Source organism: Stegostoma tigrinum, chromosome 31 (assembly GCF_030684315.1).
Source record: "Stegostoma tigrinum isolate sSteTig4 chromosome 31, sSteTig4.hap1, whole genome shotgun sequence".
NCBI classification, from domain to species: Eukaryota; Metazoa; Chordata; class Chondrichthyes; order Orectolobiformes; family Stegostomatidae; genus Stegostoma; species Stegostoma tigrinum.
In genome coordinates this window covers 39,951,169-39,975,895 of record NC_081384.1, presented here as the reverse complement: position 1 = coordinate 39,975,895, position 24,727 = coordinate 39,951,169, and the positions used below count along the sequence as shown (strand labels likewise).

General features: G+C 43.6%; 1 protein-coding gene across 1 annotated transcript in view; it reads right to left on the bottom strand.

The window, feature by feature from the left end:
* Nucleotides 1–24,727, bottom strand: part of LOC125466176 (parathyroid hormone/parathyroid hormone-related peptide receptor-like) — a 77,446-nt gene that overhangs the window by 45,721 nt on the left and 6,998 nt on the right. Inside the window, exons 3-7 of the mRNA XM_059638801.1 lie at nt 23,417–23,522; nt 17,555–17,665; nt 12,614–12,735; nt 8,367–8,461; nt 285–430 (exon numbers count right to left, since the gene is read on the bottom strand). Coding sequence (XP_059494784.1) covers nt 285–430; nt 8,367–8,461; nt 12,614–12,735; nt 17,555–17,665; nt 23,417–23,522 — 580 coding nt within the window. The remainder of the gene's footprint in view (nt 1–284; nt 431–8,366; nt 8,462–12,613; nt 12,736–17,554; nt 17,666–23,416; nt 23,523–24,727) is intronic.

Sequence of the window (24,727 nt, the reverse complement as noted above, 5' to 3'; positions counted from 1 at the left end):
CATCCTTTAATCTGATGTTATTTTCCTCAGGATGATAGCCAAAATTAACTCCCTGTGTTAATTGGTCCTCCGTTGAAACCCTTGATCATCTTTGGTCACCTAACAGGCTGAGAGAATGTGACTCTTCAGTGAAACAAAATGCAAAATGATGATGTGCTAATTTCAATGGATAAGAGACTCATTCGCTATTTACTTATTGCCAGGTGTGTGACAGAGTTCCGATTGTGTGTGTGTGACTGCACTTACAAACTGACGCTTGTCCACATGGAAAGTGGCAACATCACCAGTTAAATCTTCAACTCTGAACTCCAGCCCATCCACCACTGAGTCTGAATAGACCACAGCATCCCTGACAAAGATACTGATAGCTCGGCATACAAACGAAGTGAAGAGGTGCACATGAATATAATTTCTGGTACAATGCAGACGCCTGTATGGAGGACAGAAGCACCACATGATTAAACTTTGTCCGGAGGAGGGGAATTCTTTTTCTCAGAAATCCAGTTAGTGAAGAATAGAACTAGATCCATTCATTTTATACACTTCAAACACAGCTACACTTTAGAGGCATGCACCTAACCCAACAGCCAGAGTTTCATTCATAGAAGCGTTGAAATTAGGTGCAGGAGTGGGAGATATAGCTCTTCAATCCCGCACTGGCACTCCGTGTGACCATCGCTAATATTCTATTTCAATGCCTTACTCCTGCTTTCCATTCATACACCTTGATGCCTTTAATGTCTGAAAATGTATCTCTTTTATGACTACATTCGGTGACTTGGCCTCCACAGCCTTCTATGGTTGAGAATTCCACAGGTTCACTACCCTTTGAGTGAAAGAAATGTTTCCTCATCATAGTCCTAAATGGTTCACCCTGTATCTTGAGACAGTGTCCCCGGGTTTTGTCTCCCCAGTCAGGGAAAACATCTTCTCAAAATTTAGGATAACAAAGTATAGAGCTGGGTAAACACAGCAGGCCAAGCAGCATCAGAGGAACCTATACCCCTTTTCGGGCCTATACCCTTTTTCAGAAATGGGGGAGGGGAAGGCGGTTCTGAAATAAATAGGGAGAGAAGGGGAGGCGGATGGACGATGGATAGAGGAGAAGATAGGTGGAGAGGAGACAGAAAGGTCAAAGAGGTGGGGATGGAACCAGTAAAGGTGAGTGTAGGTGTGGATGTAGGAAGGAGATAGATCAGTCCAGGGAGGACGGACAGGTCAAGAGGGTGGAATGAGGTTAGTAGGTAGGAGATGGGGGTGGGGTTTGAGGTGGGAGGAGGGGATAGGTGGGAGGAAGGGAGGGAGGCAGGGATGAGCTGCACTGGTTTTGGGATCCGGTAGAGTGAGGGGAGATTTTGAAGCTTGTGAAGTCCATATTGATACCATTGGGCTGCAGGGTTCCCAAGCAGAATATGAGTCCTCTACATTGGGGAAACCAAGCAGAGGCTTGGGGACCGCTTTGCAGAACACCTACGTTCTGTTCGCACTAAACAACTCCCCCTCCCATTCCGCACATGACATGTCCATCCTGGGCCTCCTGCAGTGTCACAACGATGCTAACTGAAGGTTGCAGGAACAGCAACTCATATTCCGCTTGGGAACCCTGCAGCCCAATGGTATCAATGTGGACTTCACAAGCTTCAAAATCTCCCCCTCCCCCACTGCATCCCAAAACCAGCTCAACTCGTACCCGCCTCCCTAATCTGTCCTTCCTCCCACCTATCCCCTCCTCCCACCTCAAGCCCCACCTCCATCTCCTACCTACTAACCTCATCCCGCCCCCTTGACTTGTCCGTCCTCCCTGGACTGAGCTATCTCCTCCCTCCTCCCCACCTACACTCACCTTTACTGGCTCCATCCCCACCTCTTTGACTGGTCTGTCTCCTCTCCACCTATCTTCTCCTCTATCCATCTTCAATCAGCCTCCCCCTCTCTCCCTATTTATTTCAGAACCCCCTTCCCCTCCCCCATTTCTGAAGAAGGGTGTAGGCCCGAAACGTCAGCCTTCCTGCTCCTCTGATGCTGCTTAGCCTGCTGTGTTCATCGAGCTCTATATTTTGCAATCTCATATTCTCCAGCATCTGCAGTTCCTCCTATCGCTTCCAAAGTTTAGTCTTTCGAGCCCTGATGGAACATTATACATTTCAATCAGAGCCCCTCTCATCTTTCTAAACTCTAGTTAATCAATCTCCTCGTGGGCCTGTACTGCCCATCCCCATTATCATTGCAGTGAACCTCCACTGCACTCTCTTTATGGCAAGTATATCCTTCTTTAGGTAGAGTGACTAAAACTGCATGGAATACTCCAGCCGTCATCTCACTGGGGCCCTGTGTAACTGCAGTTACACTGCATCTTACTTTTAAACTGAAATCCTCTTGCAATTAAGATCAATATACCATATGCCTTCCTAATTGCTTGCTGCACCTGCCTGTCTGCTGTCATTGACTGGTGTAAAGGACATTGTACATCCACACTTCCAACATAGCACGTCTCATGATTCCAGAGATGGCAGGACTGATGCAAGATGAGAAATGACAAGGCTATAAGATATAGGAGTAGAATTAGGCTATTCGGCCCATCAAGTCTGCTATGTCACTCAATTGTAGCTAATATATTCTCAATCCCAATCTCCTTCCTTCTCCCAGTAACGTTTGATCCCCTTACTAACCAAATACCTATCTACCTATCTCTGTCTTAGGGTTTTTATTCATTAGTGGGAGTGGGCATCATTGGTTGGCCAGTATTTATTGCCCATCCCTAGTTGCCTTGAGAAGGTGGTGGTGAACTGCCTTCTTGAACCACTGTAGTCCACCTGCTCTGGGTTGACCTATGATGCCTTTAGGGAGGAAATTCCAATTCCTTCATTCTTTATTCATTCACAGGATGAGGGCATCACTGTCTAGACAGTGCTTATTGCCCATCCCTATTGCCCAGAGGTCAGTTCAGAGTCAACCACATTTCTGTGGGTCTAGAGTCACATGAAAGATGGGCATTAGTGAACCAGATGGGTTTTCTGAAAATTGACAATGGAGTCACAGTCATCATTGAATCCTTAATTCCAAATATTTATTGAATTCAAATTCCACATCTGCTGTGGCATGGTTTGAACCCAGGTCCCCAGAATGTTATCTGGGTTTCTGGACTAACAGCCCAGTGATATTATCACAAGACCATCGCCTCCCCCTATATAATTGGGGGGGAATACACTCAATGATTTGTCCTCCATAGCCTTCTGTGGCAATGAGTTCCACAGATTATCTACCTCCTGGATGAAGAAATTCCTCCTCATCTCAATTACAAATGATCCTCCCATAACCCTGAGGCTGTGTCCCCTGTCTTAGCCTCTCCCATTAGTGGCAATATCTTCTCCATGTTCACTCTATCCAGGCCTCTCAGTATTCTGTAAGTTTCAATGAGATCCCCTTTCATCCTTCTAAACTCCATTAATACAGACCCAGAGTCCTCAACCAGTCCTCATATGAGAAGCCCTTCATCCCCAGGATCATTCTTGCAAATCTCCTCTGGATCCCCTCAAATGCCTGCACATCATTCCTTAGATATGGGGCCCAAAACTGCTCACAATATTCCAAATGCAGTCTGACTAGAGCCTCCTACAGCCTCAGCAGTACATCTCTCTTGTAGTATTCTCGTCCTCTCAAAATAAATGCTAACAAAAGACCATAACAGAAGCATGGCACAGGAACAGGATCTTCGGCCCTCGAAGCCTTTGCCAAACATTGTGCCCTGACTGAACTAAAAACAAACTTTCTGCCCTTATTCGGTCCATATCCCTCAATTCCTTCCTTATTCATGTAGCCATTCAGATGCCTCTTAAATGTCGACAACATGCCTGCTTTCACCATGTTCTCTGGCAATGCATTCTAGGCTCCTATCACACTCTGCATGAAAAACTTTCCTTGCACATTCACCTTAAACTTTTATAAGATGACACAGTGCGGAGCTGGATGAACACAGCAGGCTGAGCAGCATCTCAGGAGCATGAAAGCTGACTGTTGCCCTCTCATCTTGAACCTGTGCCTCTTGCAGTTGAAACTTCAACTTTGGGAAAAAGTTTCTGACTATCCACCCTAGCAATGCCTCTCATGATTTTGTAAACCTCTATTAAGTCTTCTTCCAGGTGCCGTCTTTCCAGTGAAAACAATCCTCGTCTTTTTAACCTTTCCTCACAGCCAATGCCCTCAAGACCAGGTGACATCCTGGTGAACTTTCTCTGAGCTCACTCCAAATCTTCCATGTCCTTCTGGTAATGTGATGACCAAAACTGCACACGATGCTCCAAATATGGCCTAACAAGGGTTTTATATAGCTGTAACATGGCTCACCTACTCTTGTACTCCATGCCCCAGCCCATGAAGGCAAGTATGTCATATGCCTTCTTAGTCACTTTGGCCATCTGTGTCGCCACTTTTAGGGAACTGTGGATTTGCACATCCAGATCCATCTGTATGTTAATTTTCCTGAGTGTTCTACCATTTACAGTATAATTCACATCTAAATTTGATCCTCCAGAATGCATCACCATGCATTTGTTAGGATTAAACTCCATCTGCCATTTCTGTGCCCAAGTTGCCAATCTATCTATATCCTGTTGTATCCTTTCACAGTTGTCAGCACTTTCAGCAACTCCACCAATCTTCGTGTCTTCTGCAAACTTACTAATCAGACCACCCACACTTTCCTCCAGACCATTTAGATCTGATACAAACAACAAAGGACCTAAGACTGATCCCTGTGGAACACCATTAGTTACCAGTCTCCATTCTGAAAAACACCCTTCTACCAATACCCTCTGTCTTGTATGACCAAGCCAGTTATGTATCCATCTGGCCAGCCATACCGAATCCCATGTGATTTTAATTTTTGTACCAATCTGCCATGTGGGACTTTATCAAATGCCTTACTAAAGTCCATCTAAACTACACCCACAGCTCTTGCATTTGTATTCCTAACTTTCAACCTGCATGTTAACCTTAAGACAATCCAGGCCCCTAAGTCTCTTTGTGGCTTGGATTTCTGAAGTCCCATTGTGCTTCAGATTTCTGAGTCTTTCTTCATTTCGAATATAATCTACATCTCTTTTCTACCAGCTAAAGTGCATAATCTCACACTTTCCCACATTGTATTTCATCTGCCACTTCTTTGCCCACTGTCCTAGCCTGTCCAAGTCCTTCTGCATCCTTCCCACTTCCTCAACATTCCCTGCCCCTCCACCTATCTTTATGTCATCTGCAAATTTCACAACAATCCCTGAGTTCCTTTCATCCAGATTGTTAATGTATAACATGAATAGTTGTAGTCCTGCACTGACTCCTGCAGAACTCTGCTAGTCACTGGCTGCCATCCTGAAAAAGACTGCCTTATCCCCATTCTCTGCTTGAATCAGTTAGGAGTATATTCACTAGAATTTAGAAAAATGAAGGGGGATCCCATAGAATCCTATAAAATTCTAACAGATATAAACAGAGTAAATGCAGGAAGAAATGTTCCGGATGACTGGGAAGTCACACTTTATGGATATGAGTCAGGGAGTGAACATAGAAAGAGATACGGGCCGGGCTAAATTGTATCTATGTAAATGCACAGAGTATCATGAAAGAAATTGAGGAACTGGAAGCAGAAATGCTCCCAGAGAATACGACATATTGGCATTGACAGGTAAGTGGCTCAAGCCAGAACAGCACTGTATACTTAACATCTCAAGTTATAAGGATTTTAGTAGAAACAGGATGAGTAAAAGGGAGGGTCCAAGTGTCATTACACTTGAACAAGATGCAGTTAATGAATTAGACCCTACATGATTAGAGGTGAGAAACAGGAAGGGATCAGTGACCCTATTAGATATTTATTATAGATCTCCAAATGGGGGGGATGATGTAAAGAAGATAGAGTAAAAAGGTTGGCTGCGTTCCAGGTATAGAAGTCACTGTCCTGGACAGAATGCATCCTAGATTGCTGACAGAGGTAAAAAAGCAAATTTTGGAGCCTTAGGCATAAGTTTTCCAGAGATCTCCGAGCATAGGAGTAATCCCCGGGATTGGAAGATTGTAAGTATAACGCCACATTTCAAAAAAGGGACAGACGATAACCTGGGATACTACAGTTTGGCATCAATAGTGGGGAAACCAATGGAGGCCAGAATACAGATAAAGTACATACACTTAGAGAAAAATAAGCTAATATTAGATAGTCAATGTAACTTTGCCGAGAGCAGGTCATATCTGACAAATTAAATGAATTATTTGATGAGATATCACAGACAATACTGAGGACAATGAGGATAATGCAGTGGATGTTGTATATTTCGATTTTCAGAAAGCATTTGATATGGTGCCAAACAGCAGGTTGTTTGGCAAATTAGAAACGTTTGGGATTGATGGGTCCTTGACAGTACAGATTAGAAGTTGTCTAAAAGACAGGTTACAGAGGGTCGCTATAGATCGCATTTCTCAGACTGGAGATGAGTTGGAAGTCATGTTCTACAGGGATCAGTGTTGGGAGTCATGTCTTTTCTGCTTTATATAAACAATTGGGAGATAGATGTTAAAGGTACAATCTTTAAATTTGTAGATGACGCTAAGCTAGGGAGAATACTGAATTCATAGGTGTGAAGCTGGAAAAACACAGCACATCAAACCGCATCTGAGGAGCAGGAAAGTCAATGTTTTGGGCCAAGACCCTTTAGCAGGACTGGGGAGGAGGAGGGGAGCCCAGAAGTAAATAGGGAAGGGTAGGTGGGATGGTGATAGGCGGATGCAGGTAGGTGGCTATTGTGATTGGTCAGTCGGAAGGGTGGAGTAGGTTTGAGTAGGAAGATGGACAGGTTAGATGAGGTCAGGGAGCTGATGAGGAGGGGGTGGGCTGGATGTCAGATAGGGTGGGGCTGGAGGGATTTTGAAGCTGGTGAAGTCAATATTGAGGCCATCGGGCTATAGGCTCCCAAGGTGAAGTATCGGGGCTTGTTCTACCAGTTTATGTTTGGCCTGACTTATGTTTGGCAGCACAGGCCAAAGATGGACATGCCACTAGGGGAGTGGGAGGGGGAATTAAAATGGATGGCAACCTGAATGTCGGGTTGGTTGATACATGCAGAGCACAGATGCTCTGTGAACCGGTCCCAAGTCTGTGATGGGTCTCCCCGATATACAGGAGACCATTTTGGGAGCAATGGATTCAATAGATAAGGTTGGATGAAATGCAGGTGAATCTCTACTGGATCTAGAAGAATTGTTTGAGGCTTTGGACAGAGGTGAAATGGGAGGTGTACGGACAGGTGATGCACCTCTGGGCGGGTGTTGCACCTCTTGCACCTGCAGGGAAAGGAACCGGGTGTGTGGAGAAGTTGGTGGGGAGTGTAGAGCTGATGAGGGAGTCAGGGAGTGAATGGTGCTGTGAAAAGTGGATAAGGGTGGAGAAGGGAATATCTTTTTGGTGGTGTGGTCTGATTGTGAGTGGCAGAATAACCTTAACCCTAACCCTAACCCTAACCCTATCGCAGGATGATGCATTGGATCCAGAGGTCAGTGGGATGGTACATGAGGACTAATGGGACTCTATCCTTTATTGTCGGTGGTGGGAGGGCTCTTGAGGGCAGAAATGTAGGAAATGGAGGAGATGCAGTTGAGGGCATCCTTAACTGCAGAGGAGTTATGGTCCCTAAAGTAGGAGGATATCTGACGTGTCCTGGCGTAGAATGCCTCATCCTGGGAGAAGATATAGCAGAATCGGAGCAATTAAGAGTATGGGATAGCATTTTTGCAGGAGCATGGGTGAGAGGAAGTGTAGTTGAGATAGTTGTGTGAGTCATTGGGTTTGAAATGGATGTCAGTGGTGAGCCTGATTCCGGAAATGGAGACAGAGAGGTCCAAGAAGGAGAGGGAGGTGTCAGAAATGGTCCAGTTGAATTTGAGGGTGGGTGACAGGTGTTGGCGAAATTGACTATGATTTAGGAATGAGCTTATGGCATTCTCTGTCACAGGGGTTAGGGGTGGGGAGTATGACAGAGGTGATTGAGATGAAGCTACATTTAGGAGCCCAATTTGCTTTTATATGGGCTGTAATTTGGTGTGGGGCACTGATTCTTCTATGTTTTATGAGCAGCAGTGTACTTGTCTTCAATGTGAGTGTAGCTCCTGTTCCCCACTATCCCCTAATCACCGCCCTCAAACTACCCCCACCACCACCTCCCCAATTCCCCGCCAACCGAAAACGACCGCTCCCTCCACCACATCTATCCTGGTTAGGGCCACCATTGTCCATACAGCACCTGAGAAACAGAAAATGTCAACAACAAAGAATTTCTGATAAAATGCAGTCTCATGGTGTGAAGTAGTGGCAATATTCTTACTTGAAGTAGCTGAGAATAGAGACAGCAGCCAACAACGAGACCAATGAGATGGAATACCCCACTGTGTAGATCAGGCGGAGACGCTCAAACACTTCCTGAGGAGATAAATGGGAATCTTGGTCTGAGAGTCTTGTGTAGGATGAACAACTTCAGCGCATTTCCAACATTGTAGCTCAGCATTCATCACTGACTGTGCCAAGGCCCACACCCCCTCCCACCCAGAGAACCAGACACTGCATTTGCAAATTGGGGTTAGGATCTTCTCACTAGGATAAGTTCCAATTCCTAACTCAGTTCCAATGAGGACCTAAATCAGCTGGGGTGGGCACAGGGGAGGCTATGGCTGTGGTGGGTCTATGTGGGTGGAATGGTGTCACAACATTGATATGTCACAGTCCAAAGGCCTTTCTAAAGGCTTGCAGTTTTGCCCAGACATGCCATTCACTGACAACATAGAACAATACAGCGCAGAACAGGCCCTTCGGCCCTCAATGTAACTACATGTGCCCCATGGCGCAGAATCAAGCAGGCACTGGCATCAGTGCGCACCCCTGAGGTTTCCCAATGCCTTCCTTGAGATGTTAATGAAGGCAGTCACTGGAAGGTGAGTAATTCTCTTTTGCAGCATTCAGCAGAAAAGATTCATAGAATCATAAAATCCCTACACTATGGGAGCAGGCCATTCAGCCCATCGAGTTTACACCAACCCTCTAAAGGGCACCCCACCCAGACCCACCCCACTACCCTGCATTTCCCATGGCCAATCTACCTAACCTGCACATCTTTGGACTGTGGGAGAAAACCAGAGCGCCCAAAGGAAATCCGCACACACAATGTACAAACTCCACACAGACAGTCGTCTGAGCTGGAATGGAACCCAGGTCCCGAGCGCTGTGAGGCAGCAGTGGTAACCACTGAGCCACTGTGCCACCCCAGCCTCAGGAAACTCAAACAGCTTGGACAGGGACCATTGTGGAGGTCAGTATTAGAGGCATCACACAACAACAGTGAGTTCAGTATCACAGGCGGTTCATTCAACTGTTAAAATTCAGAAAGCTGACTTGCTTTCTTATGACAGGTCTCAAACACTGTAAATAGCAGCACGTACATGAGTTCGGTGGCTGTGAGCTCCTCATGCTCCCTAAAATGGTCAGAACAAGTGCCCAGTCACATCACCAGCATGTCAGCCACACTCATATATGAAGTGTAATTCAATGGCGGGTATAACTCTGAACAAAGGTTTTACCATCTGCCCATGATCACATTTGGAGTGCTGTACATTTAACAGCTCAATATTTAAATGAGCCAAGTTCCTGCACTGTGGCATTCGAGGCCAAGCTGCATTTATAGATTACTCTGTACTGTATATACTAGTTTAGCTTTCAATAAACCCACAAGCGACTAGCACAGAAATGGAATCCATGTATCATTTTCATGGTATTTTTAAATAACACAATGATAACACATAGATGAGTTTTACCGTCTCTTTTAAATCAGTTGCTTTGTGCATCCTTTAGCCCAGTTGGTCCCCGACTATGTTTCCACCAGATGCACTATAACATGTCTCACACACTGCATGTTTCCTGCGATTGCCAATGGAAAATTCAAGAAGCTCCCCAAAGCCTGATACTGAGTTCATTAATGATCTCAATAGGCACAGACTTGGAGGGCTATGGGTTTCCAAAACCCCACTCCCAACTCTCCTATTGAAATTGGCATTAATTTCTAGAGGTGGCCTGTTCCCATGGAGATGGGAGTAGGCCTGTTCCCTGTTCCTTTCAGGAAATGTGATCCTAATTCACACCTACATTTATTCTTGCTCCCACTGACATTTGAAAGCCCAGTACAAGCTCTCAGTATGGGAACAATGGGATTGGACTCTATACTCACATAATGAGCAGCAAATACATGCAAGGCTCATTGTCAAAGGACAGAAACTGGAACATTCGCCCCATCCCCTTCTCTGATGAAGGGTCTAGGCCCGAAACGTCAGCTTTTGTGCTCCTGAGATGCTGCTTGGCCTGCTGTGTTCATCCAGCTTCACACTTTATTATCCTGGAACACCTCAAGGTTGGTTACTAAATATTGGCTTAGTTAATAAGTCTTTCTTTGGTTAGTAAGTCTTGGTTTAGTTGGTAACATTTAGGTAAAGGGGTGTCAATATTAGATGTGATTCTGTAATAGGGCAGTATTTGCTAAATATTTCTGAGGGTATGACGAATTGCATTTACAAACAATTTGGGTTTGTCAATGCAATTTATAGCGACTGTCTCAGATAAAATTTAAACAAAGCTTGGCAGTTAACTGTCAGTCATCATGTACCTGCTGCACGTTCCATGGCATTGACAGAGTCCGCATGCCAATCAATTGGGATTTTCCTCAAACAGCCCAAACTCTTGTTTTCTCTTTATGTTGATATTCTTTTCGATTTTGCTGATGACTGCAAGATGCAAAACTTCAACAAAATGTGTCTTTTTCATCAATACTCAAATCAAGTTCAATTTATAACTCTTGGGTGCATTGGTAAATTCATTTTTTGTTGGAAAGTTCTGTTATTTTATTCATTCATGGAATGTGAACATTGTTTGTTTGCCATTTGTTGCCCATGCTTGGTTGCCCTTAAGACGTTAGTAGTAAGCTGCCTTCTTGAACTGCTACAGTCCATGTCTTGTAGGTAGACCCATGATGCCTTTCGGGAGGGAATTCCAAGATTTTGACTCAGTAAGGAATGGCCATTTGTTTCCAAGTCGGGATGGTGAGTGGGATAGAGAGGAACTTGCAGATGATGATGTTTCCATGCATTTATATCTCTTGCCCTTCAAGGTGATATGAGGCGTATAAGATTATTAAGGGATTGGACACTCTGGAGGCAGGAAGCATGTTTCCGCTGATGGGTGAGTCCAGAACCAGAAGACACAGTTTAAAAATAAGGGATAGGCCATTTAGAACAGAGTTGAGGAAAAACCTCTTCACCCAGAGAGTGGTGGATATATGGAATGCTCTGCCCCAGAAGGCAGTGGAGGCCAACTCTCTGGATACTTTCAAGAAAGAGATGGATGGAGCTCTTAAAGATAGTGGAATCAAGAGTTATGGGGATAAGGCAGGAACAGGATACTGATTGTGGATGATCAGCCATGATCATAATGAATGGTGGTGTTGGCTCGAAGGGCCGAATGGCCTACTCCAGCACCTATTGTCTATTGTCTATTGTCTATTGATAGAGGCTTGAAAGGTGCTGTCCAATGAGCCTTGTTGAAATTCTGCAGTGCATCTTGTAGATGATACTCACTGTTGCTACTGGTGAAGAGAGTGAATCTTGAAGGTGATGGATGTGATGCCAAACAGGCAAGTTGTTTTGTCCTGGTTGGTGTCGATTCTTGATTGTTATTGGAGCTGCACTCTATCATTCTATCACACAGTATTCTATCACACTCTGACTTTGCTTTGTGGATGGTGGATAAGTTTGAGGTGTCAAAAGGTGAGTTACACACTGCAGGTTTCATATTTTCTGAGCTGCTTTTTTAGCATTATTTCAGGAATTGCAGAAGGAGCTCACTATAGTGTAAGCATTGCCAAACATCCCCACTTCTGACCATATGATGGACAGAAGGTCATTGATCAAGCCCGAGAATATAGTTCTCCTGCCTTGAGAAGCATTGCATAGATGTCCTAGAACTGAAACTAGTCATGGAGTTTACTGCCGTTCCCATTTATTTCAACTGTGCTAGGGATCCTTGAAACCACTCTTGACCAAATACTGCCTTAATTTCAACGGCTGTCACTCTTACCGCATTCTGGAATTCAGCTCTTTTGTCCATATTTGAACCAAGGGTAGTATTGAGGTCAGGATATGAGTGACCCTGGCGGGACCCAAACTGGGCATCACTGAGCAGGTTATTGCTGAGTAGATGCTGCTTTGTCGTACTATTGACAACTCCTTCCATCACTTTATTCATGACTGAGAGTAGGCCACTGGGTTGGTAATCATCTGTGTTCTACAGACTCTGCATTTGGAAAGCATGAATCAGCTGGAAAAGGTTCCGGCTTTTCAGGTGTGTATCTGTACTGCAGTTGCTTCCCAATGGTTGTGGCTAATTCTGCAGCAGGCATCTACAGTACTATAACTGGATGTTGTCAGTGTCCAAAGCTTTTGCTGTATCCAGTACTTTTAGCTACTTTTAAAGTTTGTAGTAGAGTTTGAAACTTGGCTAGTAAATAAATAATAACGCGTGGCTAAACGAGTGTACCTTATGGTGCCAGTGGTCAGGCTTCAGGAACTTGGTGCACTCAGTGTAGTTTGCCCAGGTTCTGTTAATGCTGGGGACTAACTCCCAGTCCCCATGTATGTTACACTTGCGATAGGCGTGACCTGTCAGAAGGAAGGCAATGTTTATATTTACAATAGAGGATTCCACCAAACAACGTGCAGCAGCAGCCCTGCAAACAGTGCATGGATCCAGTGGCTCTCCACAGCTAGATACACCATTGTTCATAGAAACTTCAGGCTGAATTAAACTTACCCAGACATTGACTTTGTCCAATTACTGGGCCTCGACTATAACTCCAGACAGATTAGAACATTCAGTTATAAAGCAAAATATCATGTCATTTCTAATCGTTATTATTTCTGTCTCCCTGAGTTCTATTTTTCTGCACATTTCAATAGTCATTCCAGACCCATATCCATTCATTCTATGACTCTTTTACTTTCTGTTCACTCAACAGGGCCTTCTAACCATTTTCCTCCCTTTTATACTATGCATATGTGCCTCCTTTCACTTTTCCTTCTCAGCCACCCAGACCGCATCAATCATTGTTCTCCCTCAGCTTTACTGCTCTCCTATTTCCTTTGAACAGGAGTGGGTGGTTGGAATAAAGATCTAGAGGCAAAGCAGTGAGGGTAGGAACAAAGTGAGACCAGTGAGGAACTGTGGTGGAAGGTGGGGTTCATAGCCTTCCAACTGTGTTCAACAAAATCTTAAACATCAAAAAGAAAATGTAAGCGTTTGATCTTCTTCCTTGGATGTCTGTAACAAAAAGTGCACACATATGATTTCTAGATCCAATTCTACACTGAGTCCCAATCAGCGATCATTCATGCACAAGACCTAGTTTGATTCCCAACACTCAACACTTCAACTTCAAATTTTCTTCATTGCTCTAATCTTCTCCAGCCCTACAGAACTTCAGCAAGTACACACTTGCCCAATTCTGCCTATTGTATATCTCCTGTTCTTTTACATACCGTCAGTATTTTAGAGTCATATAGTTATAAAGGCCTACAGCACGGAGACAGGCCCTTCGGCCCAAACAGGCCCATTTCAATCAAAAGGTTCATCCACGCTAACCCCATTTCACTGCACTTGGCCCATGTCCTTCTAATCCCTTCTATCCATGTCTTCGTCCAAATGCCTTTTAAATGTTGTTAGTGTACCCACCTTAACCACTTCCGCTGGCAACTCATTCCAGATATATACCACCCTCTGTGTAAAAAAAAAAGTTGCTCCTCAATTCCCCGTGTATTCTTTCCCTTCTTACCTTAAATTGACACCCTCTAACCCTCAATTCCTCAATCGTAGGAAAAAGACATCCACCCTATCCATGCCTCTCATGATCTTATACACTTCTATAAGATCCCCCCTTAGTCTCCTATGCATTAAAGAAATATGTCCTAGTTTGTCCAAAGTGTCCCTATAAAGCAGTTCCTTGAGACCTGGCAACATGCTTGTAGATTTTTTTCTACATTCTTCCTATAGCAAGGTGACCAAAACTGAACACAGTATTCTTTTCCAAGTACGGCCTCAGCAATGTTATATGCAACAGCAATGTAACTTCCCGACTTCTGTACACAGTGCCCTGACTGATGAAGGTCAGTGTGCCTCAAGCCTTCTTCACTGCCCTGTCAACCTGGGACTTCACTTTCACAGAACTGTGCACCTGAACTCCAAGGTGCCTCTGTTCTACTACACTCCTTAAGGCCCTACCATTTACCATGAAATTCTTACCTTGATTTGACTTTCCAAAATGTAACACCTCACACTTATCTATATTAAACTCCATTTGCCATTTCTTGGCGTATTTCCCTAGCTGATCAAGATCCTGCTGCAATTTCTGATAACTTTCCTCACTGTCTGCGGTACCACCTATTTTAGTGTATTCTGCAAACTTACAAATCATGCCCTGTACATTCTCATCCACACCACTGACATATGTAACAAACAGCAATGGGCCCAGCACTGACCCCTGAGGCACACCACTAGTCACAGGTCTCCAGTCAGACAAGCATCCTTCCACTATTACCTTCTGCTTCCTACCATCAAGCCAATTGTGTATCCAAATCGTCAACTCTCCTTGGATTCAATGCGATCTAACCTTCTAGGGCAGCCTATTTTGTGGATCCTTATCAAAGACCTTACTGAAATCTATATAGACTACATCTACTGCCCCGCACTCATCAACCTTCCTAGTCTATGTTCTATGTTCTATTTTCTATATTCACTTCTTCAAAGAACACTAACAAATTTGTGAGGCATGATCTCCCACACACAAAGCCATGCTGACTACTCCCAATCAAACCCTGTATTTCCAAATGCATGTATATCTTATCGAATCTTTTCAATTAATTTACCTACCACAAATGTTGAGGTTATTGGTCCATAATTCTCAGGTTTTTCTTTTCAAACCTTCTTGAATACGGGCACAACATTCACTACCCTCCAGTCTTCTGGGACCTCACCTGTAGCTAATGATGATGCAAAATATCAACCAGGACCCCCACAATTTCTTCTCTAGCCTCTTGCAGGGTTCTTCAATATATATGATCAGGGCCAGGAGATTTATCCATCGTGATATATTCTAATTCTTCCAACACCTCCTTTACTGTAATATGGTTATCCCCAAGATATCGCAATTGACTTCCCCAAGTTCCCAAGTCTTTATGTCTTTCTCCACAGTAAACATAAAGGAGAAATATTCATTGAGGACTTCGCCTATCTCCTGCGGTTCCACACGTACATGTCCACTTTGGTCCTTGAGGGATCCTATTCTCTCTTTAGTTATTCTTTCTCCTTTAATATACTGAAAGAATCTCTTGGATTTACCTTAATCTTCTCAGCCAAAGCTATCTCATGCCCCCTTTTTGCCGTCCTGATTTCCTTCTTCAGTAAACTCCTGTATCCCCTACATACCTCCAGGGATTCCCTTGATCACAGATGTCTGTACTTGAGCCATGCCTCCTTCTTTTTTCTGGTCAAAGCCTCAATATCTTTTGTCATCGAGAGTTCCCTACTCCTGCCAACCTTGCCCTTCACCGTCACAGGAACATATAAACCTTGAACTCTAGCTATCACATTTTTAAAGGCCTCCCGCTTGTCAGAGGTCCGTTTGACTGCAAAAAAACTATTCCAATCAACCCCTGCAAACTCCTGTCTAATTCCATCAAAATTCACCTTGCCCCAATTTAGAACTTGAACCTGTGGACCAGTTTTGTCCTTCTCCTTATCTATCTTAAAATTAATAAGTTATTGTCACTGGACCCAAAGTACTCCCCCACCTGTCCTGCCCTATTTCCCAAGAGTATGTCAAGTTTTTCCCTTTCTCGAGCAGGACCCTCTATACACTGCTTGAGGAAACTTTTCTGAACACATTTAACAAATTCTACCTCATTTAAACCCTTAACACTATGGCAGTCCCAGTGTACATCAGGAAAATTAAAATCCCTCACTATGACAACTCTACTTCTGCAAGTCTCTGCAATCTTTTTGCATATTTGTTCCTCTAATTCCCATTGACTACAAACCCAATAATGTCACCATCCTCTTCTTATTTTTTAGCTCCACTCACAAGCATCACTGAATGATTCCTCAGTTATTTCATATCTGACTACTGTTGTGAAACTCCCCCTAATCGAAAATGCAACTCCCCCTCCCCTATTCCCCCACCTCTGTCCCAACTAAAGCGCCTGCATCCTGGCACACCAAGCTGCCAGTCATATCCCTTCCTTAGCCACATTTCTGTAATGGCTATAATATCCCAATCCCACGTACCCATCCATACCCTGAGTTCATCGACCTTACCTGTCAGCTCTCTTGCGTTGAAACTGATGCAATTTAATCCAACAGACGTTCCTCACTCCCTGTCCTGTTCCAGCCTGACATGTCTCTTTAACTTGCCAATTCTGATTACTGTATCTCCTTCCAGTCTCATACTTGCTTCCCTGTTGTTGAAGATCCCACCCCCTGCCAAACTAGTTTAAACCCTCCGTTGTAGCACCACCAAATCTGCCCGCCAGGACATTGGACCCCTCCAGTTCAGGTGCAACCTGTCCCTCTTAAACTGGTCACCTTTGTCCCAGAAAAGATTCCAATGATCCAGGAAAGTGAATCCCTGCCCTCTGTGCCAATTCTTTAGCCATGCATTCAGCTGCCATATCCTCCTGTTCTTTCCCTCACCAGCACATGGCATTGGAAGTAATCTGGAGATTACCACCATCGAGGTCCTGGTTTTTAATGTTTTTCCTAACTCTTTATAATTTCTCCGCAGAACCTCATCCTTATTTCGACCTATGACATTTGTGCCAATGTACACAATGACTTCTGGCTGCTCACCCTCCCCTTTGAGAACATTCTACAGGCGCTCCAAGACATCCTGGAACCTGGCACCTGGGAAGCAACACCCCATCCTGAATTCCCACCTGCAGCCAAAGAATCTCCTCCCTGCCCCATAACTATTGAATCTCCTATCACTAAGGTCCTGTTTATCTTTACCATTTCCTGCTGAGCCCCAGAGCCAGTCATAGTGCCACTGACCTGGCTACTGCTGCATTCCCCTGATTGGGCACCACCCCGCTGCCCCCCAAGAGTATCCAAAGCAGAACACTTGTTTTTGAGGGGAATGGCCATAGGGGATTCCTGCGCTGTCTACCTGTTCCCTTTGCCTTTCCTGGTGGTCACCCAGCTACTCTCTGCCCGTGCCTCCTCACAAAAACTCTTATCTATGATGCGCTCAGCAGCTGGAATGATCCTGAGTGCATCCAGCTCCAGCTCCCTAACAGGGTCTCCCATTTGAGCATGATTGCATTCAAAGTGAGGAGTCAATGTGAGCAGACAGCGTGAACAGTTAATGTGGACATATAGTGTGTACAGTTAATGTTAGTAGTCCGTATGAGCAGACTACAATCTGTCTATTACCTCGGTGGTTAAAATCATAAATATACTCAGGACATGAGACTGAGACACTCTTGTTGGGAGTCCCCAGGGGCCAACACACGATACCATCCCACTCAGGCCTGCAACTGAGACCTGCACAGAGAAAAAAAAGAGCAAACATTATTGAACAGTTGAACAAGTCACAGATTAGTAAACCATCAAGGTGCAGTGAAATCTAACAGAAAGGGAGGGCAAGCTTCCAGCCAATAGCCTCAGCCTGTTTTTAGAGAAATACACAACAGCAGGAACTGCAGTAAAAGCAGAAATCCTGGAGTTGCTTCTAGAGAGGTAACTCCTGCATTCATTAACCCCACAAATGGACAACTCAAACAGCTGGAGGCTCCATGCACATCCATGCATGTGGTGTCTTACTACCCAATATACCAATTCACAACATCTCCCTCCTGAACCAACTTGTTCATTCAGATTGTTCTACCTGAAACAGCCCCTAACTCACAAACATTCCCTCCCCTAGCCATTTGCTTATTTCACAGAGACTGAACAACAATTTGAATGAGAGATAATGGGAACTGCAGATGCTGGAGATTCCAAGATAATAAAATGTGAGGCTGGATGAACACAGCAGGCCAAGCAGCATCTCAGGAGCACAAAAGCTGACGTTTCGGGCCTAGACCCTTCATCAGAGTCTCTGATGAAGGGTCTAGGCCCGAAACGTCAGCTTTTGTGCTCCTGAGATGCTGCTTGGCCTGCTGTGTTCATCCAGCCTCACATTTTATTATCTAACAATCTGAATGAAGCAGTTTGTTTGATTAGAAGCCCTCAACACACATATAAACTTCTAGTCCCTCCACCACCAGTGCATAGAGCCATTGGTCAGACTAATACAACAGATGACAAACAGCATTGAGATATTACAGATGTAAATAGCTTTACAAAAAATAGGCATTAATAAACACATTGAAGAAATGAATGGAGAAGTAATACTTCAAAAAAAATCAATGTCAAATAAGACACAGGATTGGACATTTTGGAGAAAACAATTCTTAAGGCACAGAATTGCCTTATGGTTAAACATAAAGTCCGAAGCCGAATAAATTAATTCATTAGCATTCAATAGATTCTATGGTGGATGGTATTATACAACACCAATATATGAAAGGAGACACAAGCATATTTGAAGAATTTCTAACATCTTTTGATAATTACTTCAATGTTGAAGTAAAAAAAATTCTTGAATGAGTAACATTTAACATTAAATTGTTCAAGTTCCAGAGGAATCTATGGATAATTTCATGGTGTTTTTTAATACATTGTTAAAAACATTGACTAGGGAATTCTAAAATCATAATTCATATGAGATAGAATATTTTTTGGAATTATTGATAGATCATCAGATTTCTTACAGTCCAAGGAAAATTTAACTTTGGAGAAAACTATACAATCATGTTGCATGCAGAAATCAGAAGGATTCATAGATAGGTCTTGAGGGATGTTTTCTGTCCTTTATCAAAAGTTCATCAGGAGTAGTATTTAAGTTTGTGTCCAGACCTCTTGAAGATTAGTCACTGTTTAACTTTGGTTGACACCGACTCATGTAAGTGGCTTTCGTCCTTTTGAACAGAGATCTTACACTAATAGTTCTCCCATGCAACTTCCTTGTGTTTGAAAGATGATGATCAGCGTTTGATCTTGGGCTGTCACTGTATATGATTTAGTTATCCAAACCCAGGGCCTTTGCTATTGGGTAATTTTGGGTACTAAATTCTCACCTCCAATTCTCTTGTCTAATTGACATTATAATAACTGAGGCTATGTCCTCAATTAATTTCATTGCCACAAACTATGCTCCTTCTGCATTATTTAACATAAACTATTAGAGTCATTGAGTCATACAGCACTGAAACTTGTCCTTTGACAAACTATGTCTGTGCCACCCTGAAAACACTAAACTATACTGTTAGCCAGGGCCTGCAGTGAGAGAGGGAGGGAGAAAGAGAGAGACAGAGGCATGAAGACAAGCCTCTGCCATCGCTGCCTGGGAAATGCTGACCAGAGGTTGCAGAGAGAAAGATGGAGACAGCGGAATGCCAGTTGTCGATATCGCTAACAGGACATACTGGACGTAAAAAAAATCCTGACATAAAGAAAGAAGCAGCTTGTGAACTGAGGATAAACCCAGACCTAGGAGCTGACCTGTGCTGGTCAGAAACTATTGTTCCCAACCAAGTTCTGTAAAAAGAAGTAAGAAAGATGAGATAATGCAGAAGCCTTATTTGGACAAGGGGCAATGAAGTAATGCTACCTAAGTCTCTGGTCCAGGGCCAATAGGTAAAGACATGTGATAATTGAATTAGCCTGAGCCTACAGGAAGAAGACAACATAACTTGAGAAAGAGAAGAAAAAAAGATAAAAGTAGACCCTCGGAGCATGTAGCCAGCGAGAACTCTGGAGATCAACTTTCGCAGAAGTGCACCCCTCGTCAGGGACGCGGTGACCCCAGAATCGAGTGCAGCATCTGGCCAATGTCAGTCCTCGGCAGCGACTGCAGCTATTCTGCACAGGTATTAGCTTTCGCATTCCGTGATTATTCTGGAAGTGTTTGGGGCTTTTTCTGGGTGTACAAATAGGTTCTAGTTCTTTCGGGAAAATGTATGATTTACTTGTGTATTACCTAATGTATAGGCCACACATTTACCTTTTCATGATACTCAAATAAAAGAGATTAGTGAGTTATAGTAAAAGCAACTATTCTCTCTGTACGAGCCAATAACAGGAGCCAGTGTTGGCTGGGCTTCAACAATACTAATCCCATTTACCTGCACCTTGATCCACAGCCCACTATGCCTTGGCATTTTAAATGCTTGTCCAGATGCTTGTTAAACGTTGCAAGAGTAACTGCCTCCACCACCCTCTCAGGCAGAAACTTTTATATTTCTACCACCCTCTGGGTGAGTTTGTTTTCTCTCAGATCTCCTCTAAACTATTTGCTCCTGACCTTAAACTTGTGTCCTCTGGTCTTAGATATGTCTGTCATGAGCTATTTTATTTTTATGCTCTACCCGATCTATGCCTCTCATAATTTTATAAACCCCAATCAGATGGCTCTTCTGCTCCAGGGAAAACAAACCCACCCTATCCAGTCTCTTCTCACAATTGAGATTTTTCATTCAAGGTAACTTTCTGGTGAATCTCCTCTGCACTCTCCCCAGTGCAATCATTCTTCTAGTGTGCCAACCAGAACTGTACATAGTATTCCATCTGTGGCCTAAACATTATGTTATAAAGTTATAACAAGACTTCTTTGTTCCTCTATTATACATCCAGCCAATGAAGGTAGGAATCTCATAAGTCTTCTTCAACACTCTATCTATCTGTGCTGATGCCTTCAGGGATCTCTGGACTTGAAACCAAGATCCCTTTGTTCTTCAGTACTCCCAGGGGCTTACCATTCAATGTATATATCCTTTCATATTGGACCCCCCAAAACACATCACCTTACACTTATTAGGGTTAAATTCCATCCACCATTGCTCTGCCCAGTTTACAGTCTGATCAGTATTAAGATTAAGCCTCAGACCATCCTCCGCACTGTTAACAATAGCATCAAATTTCATGTCATTTGTCACCTTATGAATTAAATGTTCCAGTTTCACATCTGTCAGACCAAACCAACTCAAAATATATTAGGAAGATAGTCTAGGCACTAATGTTTTCTTATTTTAAAGGTAAATATAAGGCATTGCTTTCCAGATGCTATTCAATTGGTTAAACTATCGGCTTCAAGCAAAATGCGCTTTATTTTTATACTACAGCTAAAATACAAACAAAATAAAAATAGAAGAAAAGAATTGGCTTAACTGCAACTCTATTGTAATGCATAAAGAAATAATATATATATTAACTACTAACAATTAACTGTTCCAATGTAGAAGCCTCCCTTGGCAAAGGCAAATTCATTAAAACGGATTGTCTCATATGCAAATCTAGCAGCAGGAAGACAACCTCAGTTTTTAGCTGTAACTAAGAGAGGAATAAAAGCTTCCACATCCAGCTTCAAGACCTCAGCAATTGCAGAAACTAAAACTAAAAATCCTGGTTCTGTGGGAACGTGACCCCACCTATTCAGGCCGCTTCTACTGTTCCAACTTTTAAAAAAAAGGCCTCAGGAGTTGTTTACTTTCAGTGATTTAAACAGACTGTTCGTTACCTCTGTCTCAGCCTTTCTTCAGAAAGAAAAAAAACCAGGACAAAATACACCTCTTAAAGCCACACTTTCATCATACATCCAAGTCATTAATGTACATAGCAAACGGGTAGGGTCCTAGCATCGATCCCTCTGGTAAACTGATGGTCACAGGCTTCCAATCACAAAACAACCCTCCAACATTACTCTTTGCCTCCTATTGCAATACAATTTTGGATCCAGTTTGCCAACTTTCCTCAGATACCACAGTGTCTTACTTATTGTAACAGCCTTCTGTGTAGGATCTTGTCAAACATATGTAAACCATATCAACTGCACCACATTCATCAATATTACATAGTCATCTTTTCAAAAATCTCTGTTAAATTAGGTAGAAAGGACCTCCCTCTAACAAATCCATGCTGACTATCTCTGATTAATCCCTGCTTTTCCAATCATTGACTAATCCTGTCTCTCAAAGATTTTTCCAATAATTTCCCTCCCACTGACATTAGACTAACTGGTCTGTAATTACCAGGCCTATCCCTGCTGCTCTTCTTGAACAAAAAAACCACATTAGCTTTAATCCAGTCATCTGGCACTTCACCTGTGGCTAGTGGGGTAGTAAATATCTCTACTATGGCCCCAGCAATCTCCTCCTTCTTCTCCTACAGAAGACTAAGATACATCTTATCATGCCCTGGAGATTTATGCATCTTTATGTCAGTTAAAACATTCAAGACTTCTTCCTTATTAATTTTAACATTTTCTAGAACCTTCCATTCCCAACTGAAATCGCCGGCTACAATGTCTTTGTCCTTTGTAAATACAGATGAGAAATATTCATTTAAGACCTCACCCAGTCCGTTGGGTCCACTTACACATTTGTCCCTTTTGGTCTCTATTAGGCCCTACTCTATCACTGGTGATCATCTTACATTTAATACACTTAGAAAAGACCTTGGTTTTTCTTCATCTTAAACATCAAAGACATTTTGTGGCCTCTCTCTGACCTCTGAATTTCCTTTTTAAGCCACCTCCTATACTCTCTATGCTTTTGAAGGGCTTCCCTGTTTTTAATGCACTGTACCTGACAGATGCTCCATTCCTTTTCTTCAGCAAACTCTCAATATCCCTGGACATCTCAGATTCCCTGGACTTGTTCCCTTGCCCTTCACTCTTAGAGTAACATGTTGGCCCTGAATTCTCACTGAACTATTTTTAAAGGGCTTCCATTTTCCAAATACAGATTTACCTGCAAGTAGCTGCTCCCAGCCTATATTTGTCACGTTCTGCCAATGATATTGAAATTGGCCTTCTCCCAGTTTGGACATTTAACTTCTGCGCTAATCTTAACTCTGTCTATAATGACTTTAAAAATTACAGAACTATGGCCACTGTTGCCAAAATTTTGGGTCCATGAACACTTCTGCTACTTGATCGACTTGAATGCTGATCAATTTCACAATTTCACAAATTATCAATTCACAATTTTTATTTCTCTAATTTAACTGTCACTGCTCTGTCTTTGCCCCACCATGGGAATGATTCAGTTCTGAATCACATTCATTCTCCTCAACATCTCTATGGTTTTATTTGCTGATTTTCCTTTTCAGTAATCTGATCTAGTTCTTTTCTATCCCAGTTGAGATGTTCAAAGTTCAAACGCAGTTTGAGGCTCCTCTTTCAGAATATTTTACCTGCTTTATGAGCTGGTCTTCTGTTCAGATTCTTCTCACAATTTTGCTTTGCCTCAAACAGCAGATAAATCTGCTCCTCTTTAGTGATGACATCGTCAGCATCAACCTGTCAGTTTGGAGAAATGAAAAACACTATCAAAAAACAAATTTCTCACCAGCCCACTGACTCCTGCCCTCTGACGCTAGGTGTGACTTTTTAAACATTCTACTTCTAGCTTCTACTCTACACCTCTACACCCAGAACATTCATTGGCTCCAACCGTGACCACCTCTACACCCAGAACATTCATTGGCTCCAACCGTGACCACCTCTACACCCAGAACATTCAGTTCACCTGCACATCTACCAATGTGGTATACTGCATCCACTGTACCCGGTGCGGCTTCCTCTACATTGGGGAAACCAAGCGGAGGCTTGGGGACCGCTTTGCAGAACACCTCCGCTCAGTTCGCAAAAAACAACTGCACCTCCCAGTCGCAAACCATTTCCACTCCCCCTCCCATTCTCTTGATGACATGTCCATCATGGGCCTCCTGCACTGCCACAATGATGCCACCCGAAGGTTGCAGGAACAGCAACTCATATTCCGCCTGGGAACCCTGCAGCCATATGGTATCAATGTGGACTTCACCAGTTTCAAAATCTCCCCTTCCCCTACTGCATCCCTCAACCAGCCCAGTTCGTCCCCTCCCCCCACTGCACCACACAACCAGCCCAGCTCTTCCCCCCCACCCACTGCATCCCAAAACCAGTCCAACCGGTCTCTGCCTCCCTAACCGGTTCTTCCTCTCACCCATCCCTTCCTCCCACCCCAAGCCGCACCCCCCGCTACCTACTAACCTCATCCCACCTCCTTGACCTGTCCGTCTTCCCTGGACTGACCTATCCCCTCCCTACCTCCCCACCTACACTCTCTCCACCTATCTTCTTTACTCTCCATCTTCGGTCCGCCTCCCCCTCTCTCCCTATTTATTCCAGTTCCCTCCCCCCATCCCCCTCTCTGATGAAGGGTCTAGGCCCGAAACGTCAGCTTTTGTGCTCCTGAGATGCTGCTTGGCCTGCTGTGTTCATCCAGCCTCACATTTTATTATCTTGGAATCTCCAGCATCTGCAGTCCCCATTATCTCTCTCCTCTACTTCTAGCTTGATTCCTTTCCCGCTTTCTCTCACTTTGATCCTTGCTTGCCAGTCACTAGCCCTGATTACTTTCTCCTGGAACTTTCATCCCAACCCCTTAAATGCTTCTCTGCCCCCAATCTCTCATTGTTCCCTCTGTCGTAATGGACAGGAATACAATTCCTGCTAGTATG